Here is a 22,063-nt window from a genome sequence, read left to right on the forward strand (position 1 = left end):
TTAGGCAGAATTGAAGGTCTAAAGTTATAGATGGCTAAGAGAGAGACTTGGTTAGGTCACACAGGTAGCAACTAAATCTATTCTGGTACCTAGGCCTTCATATTTTAGCAGTGTCCTTGAAAGTAGTTCCTTCATTAATCATAAATGAGGAATGGGGAGGAAATAATAAATATTCATTCCTGTTCTTTTCTGTCATTTTGATAGCCCCTCCCTTTTCTAAAGCTCTCTATAAGAATTTCATAGTCATTTGAATTTACAGTTTTTTAAGTTACCAAGTTTTGCATATAGGGAGAACAGTGGGCCTAAGAATAACATAAGAACTTTTGTGGAGAAGCTTAACGTCAGTAAGAAAGTAAATGTTTCTGTATTTAGTATATCTCATCAAGAGATGGAAATGCAGTTTTCCTAGTGAGTTTTCACCAGGCTAGTTAGGATATCTGTGGCATAGGGGACTTTGTGTAAGACAGTCTCTTCTGCTTGAAATTTGATATCTTCTGTGATTCAACTTCTAACCTGTCTTTTCAAACCTACAGTAAAACCCAGTGTTCTATCACATAGAAATTTTATACCTGCCAGTCCATGTTCCTTCTTTCTCTCCTTTTATACAAATCAATTTTTTTGTTCAAAATCCTTTTATTTTTTATGCATACAGTGTCTCCTTTGAACATCTTTAGCACCTCTGTTCTCTACCTTCGATTAATCAGTTAACTATAGACTGCTCTTTGAGGTCTTTTACTTTCTAAAATACTCATTTAAAATACTGTATTATGGTATTTCATCTATTCATTTTACCTGTTCAATTTCATACATTTGTTTATTTGCTTTTATGTTTTCTTATTAAATTTAAATAATTGTAATATTTTAATGAATTTCAGATATTAGAAAATTTCATTAGGAAACAGCCTTTTCTTTAGAAAGATTCATCTTCTGGACCTTTGTTTGACAATAAGAAAACATATTTTTTACTGCTATAATTTTGAATCACACTTTGCCATGCCCAAAAATTTGCTTCCTAAAGTATAATACTTCAGTCAGCCTATAAAATTCTTCTTTTCTCATACTTCTGCTACTACCTTTAAAGATAACTTAAAATTAGCCAGACCTGGTAGTGCATGCCTATAATCCCGTCGTTTGGGAGGCCAAAGTGGCAGTATCACTTCAGCCCAGGAGTTCCATACCCTGTTGCTACAAAAATAAAAAAAAATCAGTAAGGAGTGGTGTGTGCCTGTAATCCCCACTACTTGGGAGGCTGAGGCAGGAGGATTACTTAATCCCAGGAGTTTGAGGCCAGCTTGGGCAACATAGCAAGACCATCCATGTCTCTTTAAAAAAGAATATATATATACACATATATGCACAAACATATATATAATTTTAAAATATATATAATTTTTTAAAATTATTTTTGTATTTCTTATCTCCCTGCCATAAGGAGTTATTGATTAAAGTTAATGTAGTACAAAATTTTATGAAATTTAAAAAATATTTACAGTGTTTTTAGAATGTTGTGTTTATTTGTGTATAAAATATTTGAAATCTCAAATGTTATTCCATGTTAAACTGCTTTAGTTTAATGGAACTTTGTAGATAAACTTACATTATTTCTTCCCAGATTTAACATTTAGTATTAAATGTGTTGATTAATTATAGTAGTATTCTTGGTTACTTGCTAGTTGACTTTTCAAGATGGAACAATATCATTTCTGAGGTTATGATGGTTAAGGATTTATTCCTTAAGTTGTCTTTTTTATTACCTCCTGGATAGTAGGCATGAGCATGATTGTATTCCAGCTTATCAGTTATTTTTACATCTATTGTAGTTATTGCAGTGTTAGTAGTACCTTAGATTTGTGAAATAAACTAACTCTGATGATATTAAATAGTGATATTTTATATAATAATTATCAATTTATATCAGTAAGCAGAAAAGAGTATGTTTTAGTACCTATTTGTAAGTAGCACTGTGATAGGGAATATCAAAACAAAACTTTACTCCTGTCTTAGGAGTTTGTTATTTTCTAATTCTTTAAATTTCTTTAATTGAATCTGCTATACTTACATCAGTGTTTCTTAACATAGTAAATAGACACCTCAGGGCCCAGAGACCATTTCAAGGTGTCCATGAGGTCAAAACTATTTTTATCATAATATTGAGATGTTACTTGACTTTTTTACTATGTTGACATTTACAATGATGGTGCAAAAATAGTGATGGGTAGAACTTCTGGACCCGAAGGCCATGGAAACGAACTGTATTGATATGATTGTATTCTTCACTGCCACGCGCTTGAAGTTAAAAAAAAAATGCTAGTTTAACTTTAAGAATGTTCTTGAAGCGATAAAATTAATTTTATGAAAACTCCCCTTTTGAACGCATGTTCTTTGAATATTACTGTGTGTAACAAAATGGGAAGTACACATAAAACACTTTTGCTGCATACAAAAAGTATAGTGTTTGTCTGGAGGAAAAATAACTGCTGTGTTTTGAGATGTGAGCTGAGTTAGCCTTTTACCCCCATGAAATGCCATTTTTATGGTAAAGTACAAATGAAAAACTACAGTTGTCAAACTTGGATATTTGGCAAATACTCCTAATCATGTTTTAAGTGAGTCTGTCACTTTAAGGAAAACAACAATACTTGTTGCCGATGATAGTTAAGCTTTCAAGCACAAATTAGAATTTTGAAACTTGTTTGCCTAGGCTTGACAGCTTTCCAGTACTTAAAGACTTTTTGGATGAAATCAGTGGTGAGATTAATGTATGTGATTTTTTGATACTGATATTTGTTACTTAATTTCCAATATGGTAAATATCAAGAAATAAAGAGTTTATATAAAGTCCTTGGGAGTTCAGTACTTCATTGAGTCCTGAAAGCAAAACATTTAAAAACTGCTGATTTAGTTAGGTATTCTTTTCACAGTTAGAGTTTTCACAACCTAAGCATCACACTCAACCCTACATATAACTAATAAGCAAATTAAACTAGAAAAGAATATTAGAAAAGAAAATTAGGCTGCATATGAGTAAGAAAGTTTTGAATTCTTCCACAAATATAATTTTCTTCTTTTGTTAATCAACTGGCTTAGATGTCATGTTGAACTTTTTGGGGTTGCATTGTGTTTACCATTTTTAATTATGTTAACATATTTTTTCCCTCCCCTGCTTTCTTTTTATTTCTCTCCCCTCTTTTCCTTTCACTGTTCATTTCTCCCTTCCTCCCTCTTTTTGCAATTGTTTTATAGGTGGAGTCTTTCATTTTGGATCAGGATGATTTGGAAAATCCAATGCTGGAAACAGCTTCCAAGTTGCTCTTATCAGGTACTGCTGATGGTGCAGACCTCAGGACAGTAGATCCAGAAACACAGGCTAGACTGGAAGCTTTACTAGAAGCTGCAGGTATGTACTCTACATAGTAATAAGTCTACCTTATTATGTAAAGTTGCACATCAATCTAATAAAAGCTCTTGTTGTAGAATGATAATGGGTATTTAGAATGATACTATTAATAAAGGTTAATTGATTACTTTCTACTGAATTACGTGGAGCATTTTACTAAAGCATATTGTAATTTTCATTACCAGAGTAAAATCCACGTGCTGCAGTTGACCTTATAGAGAGAGATTTCTTTTTCAGTTGAGTTTGATTATTCATGAATTATGTATTTGTGAATTTGCCTACCTGCAAAAATGCATTTTAACTTCAAAATCAGTACTAGTAGTCTTTCATAGGCATGTGTAAAGCGGTGAAACATTTCAATCACCCTACGTACATGCTTCCAGCAGAAGTTGAACAAAGTCATGCTCTACATTCTTGTTTCAACTCTCCTGCCATAAATAAGTGTCCTTTTGTGGCCTATTTAATGCCAGGTTTTACACATTTTTGTGATTTTTGTTGATGTTAATTTTTTAATTTTTTATTTTTGTGGGTACATAGTAGGTGTAAGTATTTGTAGGATACATGAGATATTTTGATACAGGCATGCAATACATAATAATCACATCAGGGTAAATGGGCTATCCATCACCTCAAGCATTTATCCTTTGTGTTACAAACAACCCAGTTATATTATTTTAGTTATATTTAAATGTACAATTAAATTATTTTTGACCATAGCCACTCTGTTGTGCTAGCACATACTAGGTCTTATTCATTTTTTCTAACTATTTTTTTTTTTTTTTTGGTACTCATTAACCATCCCCACTTCCCCACCCGCACTGCCCCAACTACCCTCCCCAGCCTCTGGTAATCATCCTTCTACTCTATCTTGGCTATTGTGCATAGTGCTGCAATTAACATGGGAATGCAGATACCTCTTCAATGTACTGATTTCCTTTCTTTTGGGTGTACACCTAAGAGTGGGATTGCTGGATCATATGGTAGCTCTATTTTTACTTTTGGGAGGGACCTCCAAACTGTTCTCCATATGGTTGTATTAATTTACATTCTCACCAATAGTGTATGAGGATTCCCTTTGTCCACATCCTCTCCAGCATTTATCATTGCCTGTCTTTTGGCTAAGTCATTTTAACTGGTATGAAATGATATCTCATTGTAGTTTTGATTTGCATTTTTCTGATGATCAGTGATGTTGATACCTTTTCATATGTGTATTTGCCATTTATATGTCGTCTTTTGAGAAATGTCTGTTCAAATCTTTGGCCCATTTTTGGATCAGATTATTAGATTTTTTTTATCCTATGGTTTGAGCTCCTTATGTATTCTGATTATTAATTCATTGTTAGCTGGGTAGTTTGCAAATATTTTCTCCCATTCTGTGGTTGTCACTTCAGTTTGTTGATTTTTTTTTCTTTTTTTCTTTTTTTTTTTTTTTGCTGTTCAGTAGCTTTTTAACTTTATGTGATCCCACTTGTCCTTATTTGCTTTAGGAACCCATTCTTTTATGGTATATTACTCAAGAAATCTTTGTCCACTCTAATGTCCTGGGGAGTTTCTCCAATGTTTCCTTTTAGTAGTTTCATAGTAGAGGTCTTAGGTTTAAGTCTTGAATCCATTTTGATTCTATTTTTGTATATGGTGAAAGATCGGGGTCTAGTTTCATTCTTCTGAATATGGATATCCAGCTTTCCCAGCACCATTTATGGAAGAGACTGTTCTTTCCCCACTGTATGTTCTTGGCAACTTTGTCAAAAATGAGTTCGCTATACATGTATGGATTTATTCCTGGGCTTTCTATTGTATTCTGGTGGTCTGTATGTGTACTTTTATGCAACAATCATGCCATTTTGGTTACTATAACTCTGTAGTGTAATTTGAAATCAGGTAATGTGTTTCTAGTCTTGTTCTTTTTCCTCAGGATACCTTTGACTATTCTGGAACTTTTGAGGTTCCATGTAAATTTAGGATTGTGATATGATTCAGCTCTGTGTCCCCACCCAAATCTTACCTTGAATTGTAATCCCCATTATCCCCATGTGTCAAGAGAGGAACCCAGTGGGAAGTGATTGGATCATGGGGACAGCTTGCCCCATGCTGTTCTTGTAATAGTGAATGAGTTCTCACAAGATCTGATTTATAAGGGGCTCTTCTCCTTCTGCCCCTCACACTTCTCTCTCCTGCTGCCATGTGAAGAAGGTCCTTGATCCTTCACGTTCTGCCATGATTGTAAGTTTCCTTAGGCCTCCTAGCCATGTGGAATTGTGAGTCAATTAAACTGCTTTTCTTTATAAATTACCCTGTCTCGGGTATTTATAGCAATGTGAAAACAGACCAATATAGCTTGCTTTTTCTATTTTTGTAAAGAATGTCATTAGTATTTTGATAGGAATTGCATTGAATCTGTAAGTTGCTTTGGGTAGTATGTACATTTTAACAGTATTGATTCTCCCAACCCATGAACATGGAATATTTTCCCATTTTTTTTGTGTGTCCTCTTCAATTTTTTGCATCAGTGTTTTATAGTTTCCATTGTAGAGATCTTTCATTTCTTTAAGTTCCTTCCTAGGTATTTTATTTTATTTGTAGCTATTTTAATGGCATTACTTTCTTGATTTGTTTTTCAGATTGTTGGTTCTTGGCATATAGACATGGTACTGAGTTTTGTATGTTGATTTGTTCCCGGCAACTTTACTGAATTTATCAGTTTTAATTTTTTTTGGTGAAGTCTTTAGGTTTTTCCAGATACAAGATTATATTATCTGCAAGCAAGGATAATTTGACTTCTTCTTTATCAGTTTGGTTGTCTGTTTCTTTCTCTTGTCTGATTGCTCTGGCTAGGACTTGCAGTACTGTGTTGAATAGAAGTAGTGAAAGTGGGCATCCTTATCTTGTTCCAGTTCTCGGGGGGATGCTTTCAACTTTTTCCCATTTAATATAATGTTGGCTGTTGGTTTGTCATAGATGGCTTTTATTACCTTGAGATATGTCCCTTCTATGCCAATTTTGCTAAAGGTTTTAATCATAAAGGGATGGCTGGATTTCATCAAATGCCTTTTCTGCATCATTGAGATGATCATATGATTTTTGTTTTTAATTCCTTTTATATGATGTATCACATTTATTGACTTGCATGTATTAAACCATCCCTACATTCCTTGGTATACCCATTTGATTAAGATATATTATCTTTTTGCTATGCTGTTGGATTCTGTTAGCTAGTATTTTGTTGAGGATTTGTGCATCTATGTTCATCAGGGATCTGTAGTTTTCTTCCTTCCTTCCTTCTCCCCTCTCCTCCCCTTCCTTCCCTCTCTTTTCCCTCTCTCCTTCCCTCCCCTCCCCTCCTTTCCTTTCTTGGTTTCAGTGTTACGGTGATACTGACTTCGTAGAATGATTTAGGGAGGATTCCCATTTACCCTGTGGGTTCTGCTGAAGAAAGTTTGTGCCCAGTTGAAATTATTATAAAATTCAGTTGGAAGCTTTTTTCACCCTTTGACCCCTCCCTAATTCTGCTTGCTGCCTTCCCTGAGGGCCTCTATCAGATGCAGTCAGGGATGGCTTCCCTGGGCTCAAGTTGGAGACTGGGTGTGCTTGCAAGGCTCTTCCCGCTGCTGCTTCTACCTTTATATTTCATGTGGCTTCTTATATTCATTTTTGTTATAGGTGAGGTTAAATCCTTCTCCCGTGATCTGGATTTTCAGATTCCCCAGTGGACATGTGTGTTTGGAGATACATACTCCCTCTCATACTTTGGGAACTCAGTTATTTTACTGTCTCACAGAATTTGCAGCGATGTGCCACTTCTTTCAGAGAATCTGTGAATTCTTTTGGTTTTCCTGGTAATGTTCCTGCTGTGGTTCTTACAGCCAGAGTTTGTGGTGTGAGTCTCCACATGCTATTCTGCCCATCCAAGTGAGAGCTGCATATTACCCTGTTTCCTCTTCTCTCTGCCATCTTTCTTTCTAAGTCCAATGTTTCTTTGTTGATTTTCTCTGTGGAAGATCTGTCCAATGCTGAAAGTGGAGTGTTAAAGTCTACAGCTATTTTTATATTGGGGTTCTATCTTTCCCTTTAGCTCTAGTATTTGCTTTATATAGCTTGGTGTCCCAGTGTTAGGTGCATATGTATTTAAAATTGTTATATCCTCTTGCTTAATTGACCCCTTTGTCATTATGTAATGATCTTTGTCTCTTATATTTTTGTGTTGAAATCTATTTTGTGCAATCTAAGTATAGCTACTCTTGCTCTTTTTTTGGTTTCCAGTGGCCTGGAATTTCTTTTTCAATCCCTTTATTTTCACTCTGTGTGTATCTTTATAGGTAAAGTGTGTTTTTTGTAGGCAACAGGTCATTGGGTCTTGTTTTTTATTCATTCAGCCTCTGCATATTTTTTAATGGTAGTCTTTTAAGTCCATTTATGTTTAGTGTTGTTATTGACAAGTGAAGACTTACTCCTGTCATTTTGTTATTTGTTTTCAAGTTGTTTTGTAGTGTTATATTCCTTCTTCCTGCCTTTTAGTGAAAGTGATTTTCTCTGGTGATATGCTTTAATTTCTTGCTTTTTATTTTTTGTATCCATTGTATGTTTTTTGATTTGAGGTTACCATGAGGCTTGCAAATACTATCTTATAACCAATTATTTTAAGCTGATAACAGCCTAACACCACTTCCATAAACAAATTTAACAAGCTAAAAGAAAACCAATGATTCTACACCTTAAGTTTGTCCCCTTACTTTTTAACTTTTTGTCATTTCTATTTATATCTTACTGTGCTGCATATGTCTTGAAAAGTTGTTGTAGTTATTATTTTTGATTGATTAATCTTTTAGTGCTTCTACTTAAGGTAAGAGTTAACATACCACAGTTACAGTGTTATAATATTCTGTGTACTTAATATCACCAGTCAGTTTTGTACCTTCAGATGATTTATTTTTGCTCATTAACATTCTTTTCTTTCTGATTGAAGAAATCTCTTTAGTGTTTCTTGTAGGACAGAAGTGTCAGTGATGAAATCTCTTAACTTTTGTTTGGGAAAGTCCCTCTTTCTCCTTCATGTTAAAGGGATATATTTGCCAGATGTACTATTATAGGATAAAATTTTTTTGCCTTCAACATTTTATGTCATGCCACTGTCTCCTGGGCTATAAGGTTTCCACTGAAAAGTCTGCTGCTAGATGTATTGGAGCCCCATTGTATGTTATTTGTGTCTTTTTCTCTTGCTGCTTTTAGGATCCTTACCTCCTTGACCTTTGGAAATTTGATTATTAAGTGCCTTGGGGTAGTCGTCTTTGGGTTAAATCTGCTTAGTGTTCTGTAGCCTTCTTGTACTTAAATTTTGGTATCGTTCTCTAGGTTTGGGAAGTTCTCTGTTACTATACCTTTACCCTATAAACTTTCTACCCCATCTCTTTCTTTACCTCCTCTTTAAGTCCAATAACTTTTAGATTTGCCATTTTGAGACTGTTTTCTGTATCTTGTAGGCATGCTTCTTTCTTTTTTATTCTTTTTTTTTGTCTGCTTTGGCTGTGTATTTTCAAATAGACTGTCTGTAAGCTCACTAATTCTTCTGCTTGATCAATTCTGCTATTAAGAGACTCTGATGCATTCTTCACTGTGTCTGTTACATTTTTCAGCTCCAATATTGCTGTTTGATTCTTTTCAGTTATTTCAATCTCTGTGTTAAATTTATCTGATAGAATTCTGATTTCCTTCTCTGTGTTATCTTTTTTTTCTTTGAGTGTCCTTAATACTATTTTGGTTTTTCTTTCTGAAAGGTCACATATCTCTGTTTCTCCAGAATTGGTCCCTGGTGCCTTATATAGTTCATTTGGTGAGGTCATGTTTTCCTTGATGGTCGTGATCCTCGTAGATGTTTGTTGGTGTCTGGGCACTGAAGAATTAGGTATTTATTATAGTCTTCACAGTCTGTGCTTGTTTGTACCTGTCCTTCTTTGGAAGGCTTTCTAAGTATTCGAAGCGACTTGGGTATTGTGATCTAAGCCATGTCTGCATTGGGGAGCACCCCAATCCCAGTATTGCTATGATTTTTACGGATTCATAGAGGTACCACCTTGGTGGTTTTATGTAAGATCTAGAAGAATTATCTGGATTACCAAGTAGAGACTATTGTTCTCTTTCTTTCTCCCAAACAAATGGAGTCTCTCTCTCTCTCTCTCTCTCTCTCTCTCTCTCTACTGAGCCACCTGGAGCTGGGGTTGGGGTGACACAAGTACCCCTGGGGCCCCCACCACTGGGACTGTGCTAGGTGAGACTTGAAGCCAGCAGAGCACTGGGTCTCATTCAATGCCCGTTGTGACCGCTACCTGGCTACCACCTATGTTTGCTGAAGGCCCTAGGGCTCTACAGTCAGCAGGTGGCGAAGCCAGCCAGACTTGTTTTTTTCCCCTTCAGGATGGCAAGTTCCCCTAGGCCCTAAGCTAGTCCAGAGATGCCATCTGGAAGCCAGAGACTGAGGTCAAAAACCTTAGAAATCTATCTGATATTCTATTGTACTATGTCTTAGCTGGCACTCAAACCACGATATACAGTCCTTCCCACTCTTCCTCTTTCCACAGGTAAGGAGTCTGAGTCCATGGCCACCACCACCAGAGGCCCACAGGGAGTACTGCCAGGCTACCGCCAATGTGCAGTTAAGGCCCAAGGGTTCTTCAGTCAGCTTGTGATGAAAGCTGCCAGGCCTGAGACTCACCCTTCAGAACAGTGGGCCCCCTCTCTACCAGGACAGCTCCAGAAATGTCGTCTAAGTGCCAAGCCTTGGAATAGGAGACCCCAAGAGTCCGCTTTCTACTCAGCACCCCCGCCGCACCCCAACTGTGCTCTCACTGTTGCCACCATAGCTGGGAATGTGCTGGTTTTCACATGAAGCTGGCACATCCCAGTCTCAACCTAGGCAGGTGGCATACTACTTGGGTGTCACTGCTGGTTCTTCAGGGCCCAAGGGCTCTTTAGTCAGTAGGTGATGGATCCTTCCAGGGATGGATTCTTTTCTTCAAGGGAGCAGGTTCCCTTCTGGCACAGGTTGTGTGTAGAAAGGTTGTCCAGGAGCTAGGGCCTGGAATGGAGGCCTCACGAATCTGACTGGTGCCCTATCCTACTCTGGCTAAGTTTGTATCCAAGATGCAAGACCAAGTTGTCTCTGCTCTTTTCTGTCAAGCAGAAGGAAGGGGTCTCTTTTGGAGCCTTAAGCTGTGCTGCCTGAGGTTGGGAGAGGGGTGACTCAAGCACTCCCTTAGCCGCCCAAGTGGTGGCTCAGGAAGTTACCTGCTCCCCTTCCCCCATCCAGTGACTCCAAGTCCATCTTGGCACTAGGACTTGCCTAGGAATTGCAGTCCTGTGGCTTAGACTGCCCCTCAACTTCACTTAGGGCCCCAGAGCACTACAGCCCGTGGTGACAGGGCTTGCTGGAAGTCAAACTTGGACTGCTGGGATGGACAATTCCCTTGTGACTAGGGCTGGTCCAAATGCTCCCTCCACGAGCAGGCCTCAACTGAGTTCAGCCTGTTTCTGCTCTCCGCTGTGACAGGGCAGCACTGAGTTCAATGCAAAGGCTCACAGTTGCTGTACTCTCCCTCTTACAGTTGCACAGTTCTTTGCACCATGTGGGGAGCTGCTAGTGGATTAGGGAGGGGTGTCATTGGCAATTCAAAAGTGTCTTTTCTACCCTCTTTAATGCCTATTTCAGCAATATGAAGTCAAAACCAGGCGCTGTGTGTGCTCACCTGATTTTGGGTTCGTATGAAGATGCTCACTTTGTGTAGATAGTTGCCAAACTTGGGGAGGGGTGGGGAGATCACTAGAGCCCCCTATTCAGCCATCTTACTCCATCTATCTTGGTGGCGAAGCCAGCCAGACTTGTTTTTTCCCCTTCAGGGTGGCAAGTTCCCCTAGGCCCTGAGCTGTCCAGAGATACCATCTGGGAGCCAGGGACTGAGGTCAAAAACCATTCGAAATCTGTCTGATATTATATTGTACTGTGTCTTAGCTAGCACTCAAACCATGATGTACAGTCTCTCCCACTCACTGTTTAAAATGGCACCCAAGCAGAGTGCTGTCTAGTGTTCTTAAGTGGAAAAAATATGTTTTAGGTTCAGGCATGAGTTTTACTGCTGTTGGCTGTGAGTTAAATGTTAATGAATCAACAACATATATTAAATAAGTTATATTTTACACCATGGAATGCCATGCAGCCATAAAAAAGAATAAAATCATGTCCTTTGCAGTAACATGGATGCAGCTGGAGCCCATTATCCTAAGTGAATTAATGCAGGAACAAAAAACCAAATGCCACGTTCTTTCTTATAAGTGGCAGCTGAACATTGAGTACACATAGACACTAAGAAGGGAACAGTAGACACCAGGGCCTACTTGAGAATGGGAGGAAGGTGAGAATTGAAAAGTTCCTTATCGGATTCTATGCTCATTACCTCAGTGATGAAATAATCTGTACCCTGAACCCCCACAACATGCAATTTACCCACATAACCATCTTGCATGTATACTTGCTGTACCTAAAATAAAAGTTGGAAGGACACACACAAAAAAGGTACATTTAAACAGAAACACACATAAAACAGGGTTATGTGCATTAATGACAATGCTGTGGCCAGGGGCTGCCTAATGCTGTATTTCTCCCAGGAGCAGTTGTTGAGTATAGTATTTGCTAATTCCGTGTTTCTAGCAACTTAACATAACTACTATGAATAACTGAATAATGAGAATTGACGATATATAATTTTCCCCACTTGTTTGTTAGAGACTGTAGGCTGAAACTTTCTCATGTGAATCATCGTGGTATTTTTGTGAAGTGGATCATTATGTTATCCCCATAGGAACAATGTTTTAATTAGGGAGTATACACACACACACACACACACACAGATTTAGCGCTATATATCATATCTTAAATATAAGGAGGTGATAATGAAATATCTATAATCATTTTAAAGACATACATTTTCTTAGGTTTTGTAAAGTAGACATAAATACACTATGAACACTAATTGTTCATGGTTTAAGAACCCCAGTGCACTACCTATTATACATGCAATGTATGTAAACTGCTACTTTATTATTGCGTAAAAATATTATTGTTTCAGTAAACATCTTGTAATACAGTATTTAAATATTTGAAGGACTCATGGTTAAACTTGATTTCCATCCAAGGTAAAATTCTAGAATGGATTATTAAAAGGATCTTAACCAAATAGACTTGAAAACATAATAAGGGCATGTGCACAGTCCTGTCTTGGAGTATAGAAAACTATTTGTACAGAAGAGTAGAGACCTAATTTAGCATTTTCCAGCAATTTGACATTGCTCTAGAAGTTTATGAGAGAGAAATGCGGATTATGAAATTATTTAAAAATATGCCTCAGAGGAGCAGGGAATGTTTCTCCTGAAGACAAGAAGACTTAGGTTAAATAAAGTGTTCTTCAAATGCTTAAAAGACTGTCATATAGATTTGTTTTCTGTGGCCCCAAGAGGCACAACAAGATTCAAAGATGTTACATGGAAGTAGATTTTACATAAAAGCTGATTTTTGGAGATAAGGTACCTTTTCATATAATGCAAATAGTTGCTTCGTTTTTCTAAGTTGTGTAATTATTTCTATTTTTTATATTTTCTTTATGGTAGCTAACAAGCTAGCATTACCCCTACTTCCCTTCCTTTCTTTCTCCACCTCTTTCACTTTTCGTCTCCCTCACTCCTTTATTTCCTTCCCTGTTTAAATGGAAATTTCCACATACAAATCTAAGAGAAGAGCGTAATGAAACCTCTGTATGTTTATCCATCATCCGGCTTCAGCAGTCTTCAGTGTACAGGCAGTCTTTTTTCATATCTGCCTATTATCACCTTGCTGACATCTCCACCTATGTTAATTTAAAGCAAATCTAAGTACCATACCATTTCATATATAAATATTTTAGTATGTATCTGTAAATTAAGAGTGTTTAAAAAGAAATATAGCCATAATACTATTTCAGATTTAAAGGAAAAAAAAGGAATTCCTTAATATTGCCAGTATCCTGTCAGTGTTGAGATTTGTTCAATTATTTTCTTTTTACAGTTGTTTTAAATCAGGATCCAAACAAGGTTTACATAGTTTTAATGTTAATTATTTTTCTTAAATATATACACATACTATGTACCCATAAAATTAAAAATTTAAAAAAATTGTCTTAAGTTTAATCATAACAGTTCTCTTTTTTTTTTTTTTTTTCTGTTTATTTGTTGAAGAAATAGTCACTTCTCTCAGTTTATGGATTGTGCCAGTTGTGCTTTTGTGTGTTGTATTTCCTATTTTAGATCCAGATAGTTGATCAGATTCAGATTTATTCTGATTTTGGCAAGAATAGACATTCATAATGCTGTGTATTTCCTTATATATCACATAGGCCCTGTCTGGTTGGTTCTCTTTGTGATGTTGAGATTGAACAAGGTTTAGGTATCCAATATGTTTCTTGAGAAAGGATGCTTGAGAGGTAAAATTTTTTAGACCGTCTGAAAATGCCTTTCTTACTATCCTCATACTTGATAGTTTATCTAGGTATAGAGTTCCAGTTTAAAAAATCACTCTCAGGCCTTTAAAGTTACTAAACTTCTGGTGTTGCCACACTTATTTATGACTTAACCCTGTCTCTGTACCATTTGTCCCTGTTCTCCTTCTCCAGAGCTTTATAATTTTGGCATTATAAAATTTCAGTCTCATTTTCAATACTTTGGTTGGCTTTTCATATTTAAGATTTTCTTCAGATGTCTGGTGATCCTTGGGTTCTGTTTTTAGTCTAGCAATGCCATAAAAAGCTAAATTGGAAAGTCTGGATGCATGTTTTGTTGGTGCATTTTACTATACAGCATGGATTAGTTTTCTATTGCAGCATAACAATTTACCATAAATATAGTGGTGTGAAACAACACCCATTTATTATCTCTTAAATTTCTGTGAGCCAGACATCTGGGGACAGTGTGACTGGATTCTCTTGCTTATGGTCTCAAGGCTGAAATCAGCTATCCTATGTTCCTTATCTGTAGGCTGTGGGTGAACATTTACTTCCAAATTTATTGTTTTTGGTAGCAGGATTTAGTTCCTTGCAATTGTAGAATCAAGATCCTGATTTTTTTATGGGCTGTCATCTCCATAAGGTTGCCCACATTCTTTGACATGTGGCACCCTCCATCTTTAAGTCAGCAGTGACAAGTAGAATCCTTCTTGTGCTTTTAATCTCTGGCTTCCTTATCTCCAACCGCCAAAGAAATGTCTGCCTTTCACAAGCGCATTTGATTGGGTCAGGCCCACCAGGTTAACTTCGCTGTCTTTAAGTCAACCATGCCATGTAATATAACTTAATTTTGGGAGTAAAATTTGTCAAATTCACAGTCCCTAGATTGTAGGATGTGTACGTCAGGGACAGGTAACCTTGGGATCGTTTTATTAGATACACACCTGTCAGTGTTTATCTTCTGAATAATGAACCCAGCTACCATAATTCTGGGAGCTGACAGTGGGAATGGGGCTGAGGCTTTCACTACTTATCATGTAAACTTTCACTTAATGCTTTTATGTAGTACTTCATGTCATCCTCCTGTATACCTGATGTCTCCTAGTCCAGGGCCTTTCTAGTTTGGTTTCTTTAGAGAATAATCACCTAGGTGTTTAGTTTGGCAATGAAGACTCGTGTCTGATTACTCCTCGCAAGTGTTCGGCTGGTCTCCCTTTTTTCTAACCAAAACCTCACCCCTGTATCTGGTACATCTAATACCTGACTCCCGTTGGGCTAGTGGTCTGTTTTTCTTTTGATAGTGGTGTTTCAGTTTATTCTGTTCTACAAGTTAGTTACATCTCTGGTTTACTTTGTCTTTATACATTTTAGCTTATATATTTAGCTTATATACAAATTTTTCCTAGTTTTATCATAGAAGGAGTTTCTTTTGCATTTTAGCCCTCTGAGTAAGTTCTAAGAGGAAGATAATTATGCATTAAATTATCTTAAAATCAGATAATATTTAATAAGTTTAATAGTGTTAGTAATATTATTAATAGTTTTATTATGAAATAATAATATAAATAATATTTTAATGTGTCCTCTATCTGAATTTCTGTGGTTCTGTTGATTAAATGAGAGAATTTGGAAATAATAATCTGGTCATTTTGTTCTTTTTTTTTCTTTTGGAGAGAGTCTCGTTCTGTCTCCCAGGCTGGAGTGCAGTGGCACGATCTTGGCTCACTGCAACCTTCACCTCCTGGGTTCAAGCGATTCTACTGCCTCAGCCTCCCAAGTAGCTGGGACTATAGGCGCACACCACCACGTCCAGCTAATTTTGTGTATTTTTAGTAGAGATGGGGTTTTACCATGTTGCCCAGGCTGGTCTCGAACTCCTGAGCTCAGGAAATCCACCTGCCAAGTAGTAGGATTACAAGCATAAGCCACTGCACCCAGACCTTTTCTGTTTTTTGATCTTCACTTTAATATTCAATAGCTGGAGAAGACCAGAAAAAAATAGAATCACCATAATTCAGGGTAGCTAGAATTAGTTTTTGATTACTGTTAATTAATTTGAAAGATTACCATCTCTGTCTTTGGTTTCTTCCTAGTTATCTTCATTAAAATAGTTATCTTTACTTATGAAGATACAAGAAGTTCATAAAGATTTAAAGTGAGATTTTCTTTTTTTTTTTTTTCTTTTTGAAACAATGGTTAGTTTTTACTGAGCCAGATCTGTCCTCTTGCCTAGTTCCTGTTGCTATCACTGACAAATATTTGTTGTATAGTGATCTTGGATGGCTGAAAAATTGGAGCTAATTCTTTTCATGTGGAAATTCTTCTGTGATCTTGATCTCAATAGTGCCTTCATATATTTAACCAAAAGAAGATCTATTAAATATTGTAGTAGATTCAGAATATAGTATGACTTTTAATATTAGTGACATAAATTATCAGACCAAGACAATTTTTATTCTTTGTACATCTTAATTGTAGCCGATATGAAATTTGACTACTCTGAACATTTTTTATGGCTATAATCATAAAGGCTTCTTGGCAGATTTATTTTTGGTTTTGTGAGATATAACATTTGATATGTTAGTTTTTTTATTAAAGAAAAGCATAAAAATATACCTAAAAGTACTAATCTAAAAATCATTCAGGACAGCAAAAGAAAAAAATATTTTAAAGGCAAAGATGGTTAATAACCACCTGTGTGAGACCTAATTGTTGCTTTTGCAGATATCTCTATAAAGCATGCTTACCCCTAACCTTTTTATTCTAACTTGGTGCTTAATCTAGGCTGCCTACTTTATTATAAAGTGCACTATAAAAGTATACACTTTCAGAACTTTAAACATGAAACTTATGTGATATTATTGAACACCTTTCACTGTTATGTACTTATCTGTGCAGATATGTTTAATACCAAGTGAGTGGTCCTTTTTGTTTTAGTTAACGAGTTTGTTATAAAACCTATAATAGCCTTTCTTTAATGTGCATCGGAATCATATGGGGATCTTTTTTAAAATGCAGGTTTTGGATCAGTACATCATAGGGCCTGAGATTCTGCATTTCTGACAAGCTCCCAAGCGATAGCAGTGCTTCTATTCAGTGGACCACATGTTGGATAGCAGGGTTCTGTAATATCCATCATAACATTAGAGGTAAAGGTTTTTAATCCTAGCTGTTTATCAGAATTGCCTTAGAGCCTTTAAAATATGTAGATGCCAGGCCCTGCTTTCTACTTACTGAATTGGATCCCCAGATGTAGAAAAGCTCAGCATCTATATATTTGAAAAGCACTACAGGGGGCTGGATCACACCTGTAAACCTAGCCCTTTGGGAGGCCGAGGCATGTGGATGACTTAAATCAGGAGTTCAAGACCAACTTGGGCAACATAGTGAGACCGTGTCTCTACCAAAAAGCCAAAACAAAACAAAACATAAAACAATTAGCCAGGCATGATGACCTGTGCCTGGTCCCAGGTGCTCAAGAGGCCAAAGTGGGGGATCACTTGAGCCCGGGGGGTCGAGACTGCAGTGAACCATGATCATGCCACTGTACTTCAGCTTGGGCAACCGAGTGAGACCCTATCTTAAAAAAAAAGCAAAAACAGTACCACAAGTGATGCTGATGGGCAGCTTCTATTAAGCACCACTGAATTAAAATAATAAAGGTTAGGGGTAAGAATGCTTCATGCTTTATAGGGATATCTGAAAGAGCAACAGTTAGGTTTCATGCAGATGGTTACTAACCATCTCTGCTTTTGAATTTTTTTTTTTTTTTTTTTTTTTTTTTTTTTAGTTTTGCAGTTCTGAATGGTTTTCAGATTAGTACTTTCAGATGATTTAAGTATATGTGGTAAGTTGTAGACATAATTCATTTATAGCTTATTTTTATATATAGTCTAGAATGCCTTTTTAGGCCATATTTTGTTCACAGGTGATAGCCTAGTAAACATTCTTAAGCAAAATTGGACATTGGCCCGATGCAGTGGTTTACACCTGTAATTGGGAGCACTTTGGGAGGCTGAGGTGGGAGGATCACTTGAGATTAGGAGATCTAAACTACCCTACACAACATAATGAGACCCTACCTCTACAAGAAAGTTTAAAAATTAGCTGGGTGTCCTCCTGTGGTGGCTCACACCTATAATCTCAGTACTTTGGGATGCTGAGGCAGGAGGATTCCTTATGCCCAGGAGTTCAAGAGCAGCCTTGGCAATGTAGTGGGACCCCGATTCCTCCAAAAAGTAAAATAATTAGCCAAGCATGGTAGTACACACCTGTAGTCCCAGCTACTTGGGAGCCTGAGGCAGGAAGATTTTGAACCCAGGATGCTGAGGCTGCAGTAAACTGTAATCGTGCCATGCACCCAGCCTGGGTAACAGAGCGAGACCCTGTCTAAATAAAAAAAAGAAGAAGAAAGAAAAATTAGCCTAGTGTGGTGGTGTGAGCCTATAGTTCCAGCTACTGGGAGGCTGAGTTGGGCGGATCACTTGAGCCCAAGAGTTCAAGACTGCAGTGAACTATGACCATGCCACTGTACTCCAGCTTGGGTGACAGAATAAGATCCTGTCTCGAAAAAAAATAATATTAATTTAAAAAAATAAAATGTAGACATTTAACAAATCATAGAGATGGTGCTAGCTTCTGGCACTACTGGCGTCAATGAGTCAAAAATAATTTTATCAGGACTCTGTCCCCTTCTCTTTCTGTGTCTCTGTTCTCCTCTATGTTGACTTTATTTTGGGCAGTCTTTTTCTGTATGTGGTGACAAAAGTGGCTAAATAGCTTATGACTCACATCTTACCAATTTAGCAACCTTTGAATATACGTTCTTTCAAAGATATGACAGAGTCTAATTGTCCCATCATAGGCTAAAGGCCCATTTCTGGCACCAGAGGGTCACAGGATCAAGTACCTATGAACCACATGGAATGAATAAGATTATTAGAAAACTGGAGAAGAGTGATTCCTCAAAAGATGCTGGGCAGCCGATATATATGTCTACTCTACCATTTGGAGGTTATTTGTTAACATACACAGTATAGCTTTAAGTAACTTGAATTTTGCTTTGTTTCTCCCTTTTGGGTGTGTCCATATTGGTGTGAAAATAATATAATAGGAATAGGCAAATTGTCCACGGCTGATGGTAAAGCCTTTGCAGATCCTGAAGTACTCCGGAGGTTGACATCGTCTGTTAGTTGTGCGTTGGATGAAGCTGCTGCTGCACTTACCCGTATGAGAGCTGAAAGCACAGCAAATGCAGGGCAGTCGGACAAGTAAGTATATTTTTGCTGCAACCAGTATGAAATCATTTTCTTAAAAATAATAGCAAATAGCTAACATTTACTGAGCATTTATTTTGTGCCTGGCTGGCACTGTGCTAACCACTTGACATATGATGTCTTATTTAGATTCACAAAAACTTTATATGGTATAGATTTTGTTTTTACTCTCATTTTACAGATAAAAAGTTAAAGAGAGGTGAGTAACTTAAGATCAAATAGATAATAAGTGGCAGAGCACCAGTGTCTTTCTGACTGCAAGACTGAGGCCTAGTCAATATGTTATAAAAGACTTTTTGCTTATTTAGAATTTTTTTTTTTTTAATGTGTTGGTGACAAGTAAATGTTTTACAATTAGGCCATTTTCCAGTTCATTTGCTTAGTTCTGAAAATTTTAAATGGTGAGGCTTTTATTTGTTTATTTGCTTTATGAAGTCTTAAAGGAAGTCATAGATCTAGTTCCTGTAACTTGAATGTGAGTCCAGGGTCTTTATTATTTTATATCCTATAATTCCTTGTATACAGATAGCACTTTACAGTTAGTAAGGGCTCAGTAAATATTTTGTGACATGACATTTTAAGCTGTTCTGATGATGTTATACAATAAAAATCACACCATCTCATATATAAACATAATTATGGATGTACATTAAAAAATGGAAGCCAGGCGCGGTGGCTCACGCCTGCAATCTCAACACTTTGGAGGCCGAGACGGGCGGATCACCTGAGGTCAGGAGTTCAAGACCAGCCTGACCAACATGGAGAAACCCCATCTCTATTAAAATACAAAAATTAGCCAGGTGTGGTGGCGCATGCCTGCAATCCCAGCTACTCGGGAGGCTGAGGCGGGAGAATCACTTGAACCTGGGAGGTGGAGGTTGTGGTGAGCCGAGATTGTGCCATTGTACTTTAGCCTGGGCAATGAGAGCAAAATTCCGTCTCAAAAAAAAAAAAAAAAGAGTGACAAGAAAAATGGATAGATACTTCAAGGAAGCAACTAGAAAAGAATCATTAATACATGTTACCATTTTCAACCCTTGGTGGCTTCTTTTTGCCTCCTCTAATAAAATGAAGCCATTTTATTTATTTTAGCAATTGCCTTAAAACAATTGAGAACATCTGAATATTCTGTTATATTTGGGTTTAGAGAGTAAATTATAGCATTTAAGAATTCTCTTTTGTCTAATGGTGTTTTCATACAACATTTTTAAGAGTATAAAAGAGAAGTTATTTAGTATTAACAAGGTCATGAATTAGCTGTTTCTCTTGGCTCTTTATTAGTGTTCATTCATTTAGATTTTTGTGTCTGTATTAACTTGCTTTACCATTCTTCTCGTAGTTTGACTCCCTTCTTTAGTTAACCTCGGTTTCTATTCCATAGTAAATGTTCGGTTTTACTAGCCTAAAATATTATTGGTTATCTCCAAATATTTTTTAATGTGGTGCCTGCTAAGATTGGCAAGAGAGAAAATTAAAAACACCTTGAAGGGTATACTAAAACCAGTTAAAGCAGGAAATAGAATACAAAAATAAAAAGTCACAGATTATTTTGCATTGAAAATACTGGAATTTAACAGAAAAAAATATAACATATTTGTGACAATTATATTTATTCAACAAAGTTTGAGAAAGATGGTAGACTTATGTGCAGTGAGTACTGTGTGTCACATTTTCATATTAGTTAAGGACAGTGCCATGTGCGAGGCTTGATATACCCTTTGCCCACAAGTTCTTAAGTTCAGCTGTTGCTAGAGTAGATCTTCTAAGGTTGTTTTAAAGCTGGTATACACACATGGAAATTGAATGAAAAATTCAAATGATAATGTAGATTAGGGTATATGCATAAAGAAGTGAAAGAGACAGAGACTACTTTAAAAGAGAGAAAAGGTACGCACTTATAGAGGAAATGTCTTACGGGAAGGATTTGTCCTAAACATGCTTAAAAATTATAGAGAGCATTGAGTCTAGGGACTGTCAGTGTCCTGTGAAATGGGAAATCAGAAGAGATGTTTAAAAGACAAATTTATTTAGTGCTGGTTGAGACCTTCACTTTTTGTAAGGGGAAAATACAATTAACATGTAAATAAAATATATAGTATGGCACATAATAAAATAATAACTATGGGAAAAATTTAAAGGAAAGTACTAAGGCAGTGGTTGGGTTGGAGGTTATCTTAGTTCATTTTCTGTTGCTTGTAACAGGATTCCTGAAACTGGGCAAGAAAAGGAATTTATTTCTTACATTTATGGAGGCTGAGAAGTCCATGGTCAAGGGGCTGCAATTGGTGAGAGCCTTCTTGCTGGCAGGGACTCTCTGCAGAGTCCTGAGGCAGCACAGGCCATCACAGGGCAAGTAGGCTAAGTGTGCTAGTTCAGGTTTCTCTTCCTTTTATAAAGCCTACCCAGTCTCACTCCATGATAACTAATTAATTCATTTACCCATTAATCCATTAATTCATGAATGGATTAACCGATTCATGAAGACAAAGCCCCCATGACTCAGGCACCTCTTAAAGGCCCTACCTCTCAGTATTGCCACATTTGGAGTTAAATTTCACATGACTTTTGGAGAGGACAAAATGTAAACCATAGCAGAGGTCATGTTACATTTTGTAATAGCGTGGTCAGGGAAGTCCTCACTTAAAATGATGGCTTTCTAGGAAAGACCTGAAATAGGGAAGGGAGTGAGACATGTCTGAGAGAGGAGCTGTCTTGGCACAGGAAGAGCAAATGCAAATATTTGGAGGTTGGCGCTTATTTAGCATATGTGATGAATAGCAAGAAGACCAATGTGGCCGAAGTGGAAGGAATAAGGGTGAGAGAGTAGGAGATAAAGCCAGAGAAGTAAAAGGGAAGAGGAATACCTGCCA

The 22,063-nt window shown here is 36.9% G+C and overlaps 1 protein-coding gene across 13 annotated transcripts in view; it reads left to right on the forward strand.

Moving 5' to 3' along the window:
* Positions 1–22,063, forward strand: part of ANKRD17 (ankyrin repeat domain 17) — a 183,160-nt gene that overhangs the window by 77,384 nt on the left and 83,713 nt on the right. For all 13 annotated transcript variants that reach the window (XR_012434875.1, XM_045392500.3, XM_045392501.3 and 10 more), the window contains exons 2-3: positions 3,244–3,397; positions 19,031–19,187. Coding sequence is in view for 12 of the 13 variants with exons in the window: in XM_045392500.3 (XP_045248435.2) it covers positions 3,244–3,397; positions 19,031–19,187 (311 nt within the window). In the remaining variant the exon portion in view is untranslated. The remainder of the gene's footprint in view (positions 1–3,243; positions 3,398–19,030; positions 19,188–22,063) is intronic.

Source organism: Macaca fascicularis, chromosome 5 (genome assembly GCF_037993035.2).
Source record: "Macaca fascicularis isolate 582-1 chromosome 5, T2T-MFA8v1.1".
NCBI classification, from domain to species: domain Eukaryota; kingdom Metazoa; phylum Chordata; class Mammalia; order Primates; family Cercopithecidae; genus Macaca; species Macaca fascicularis.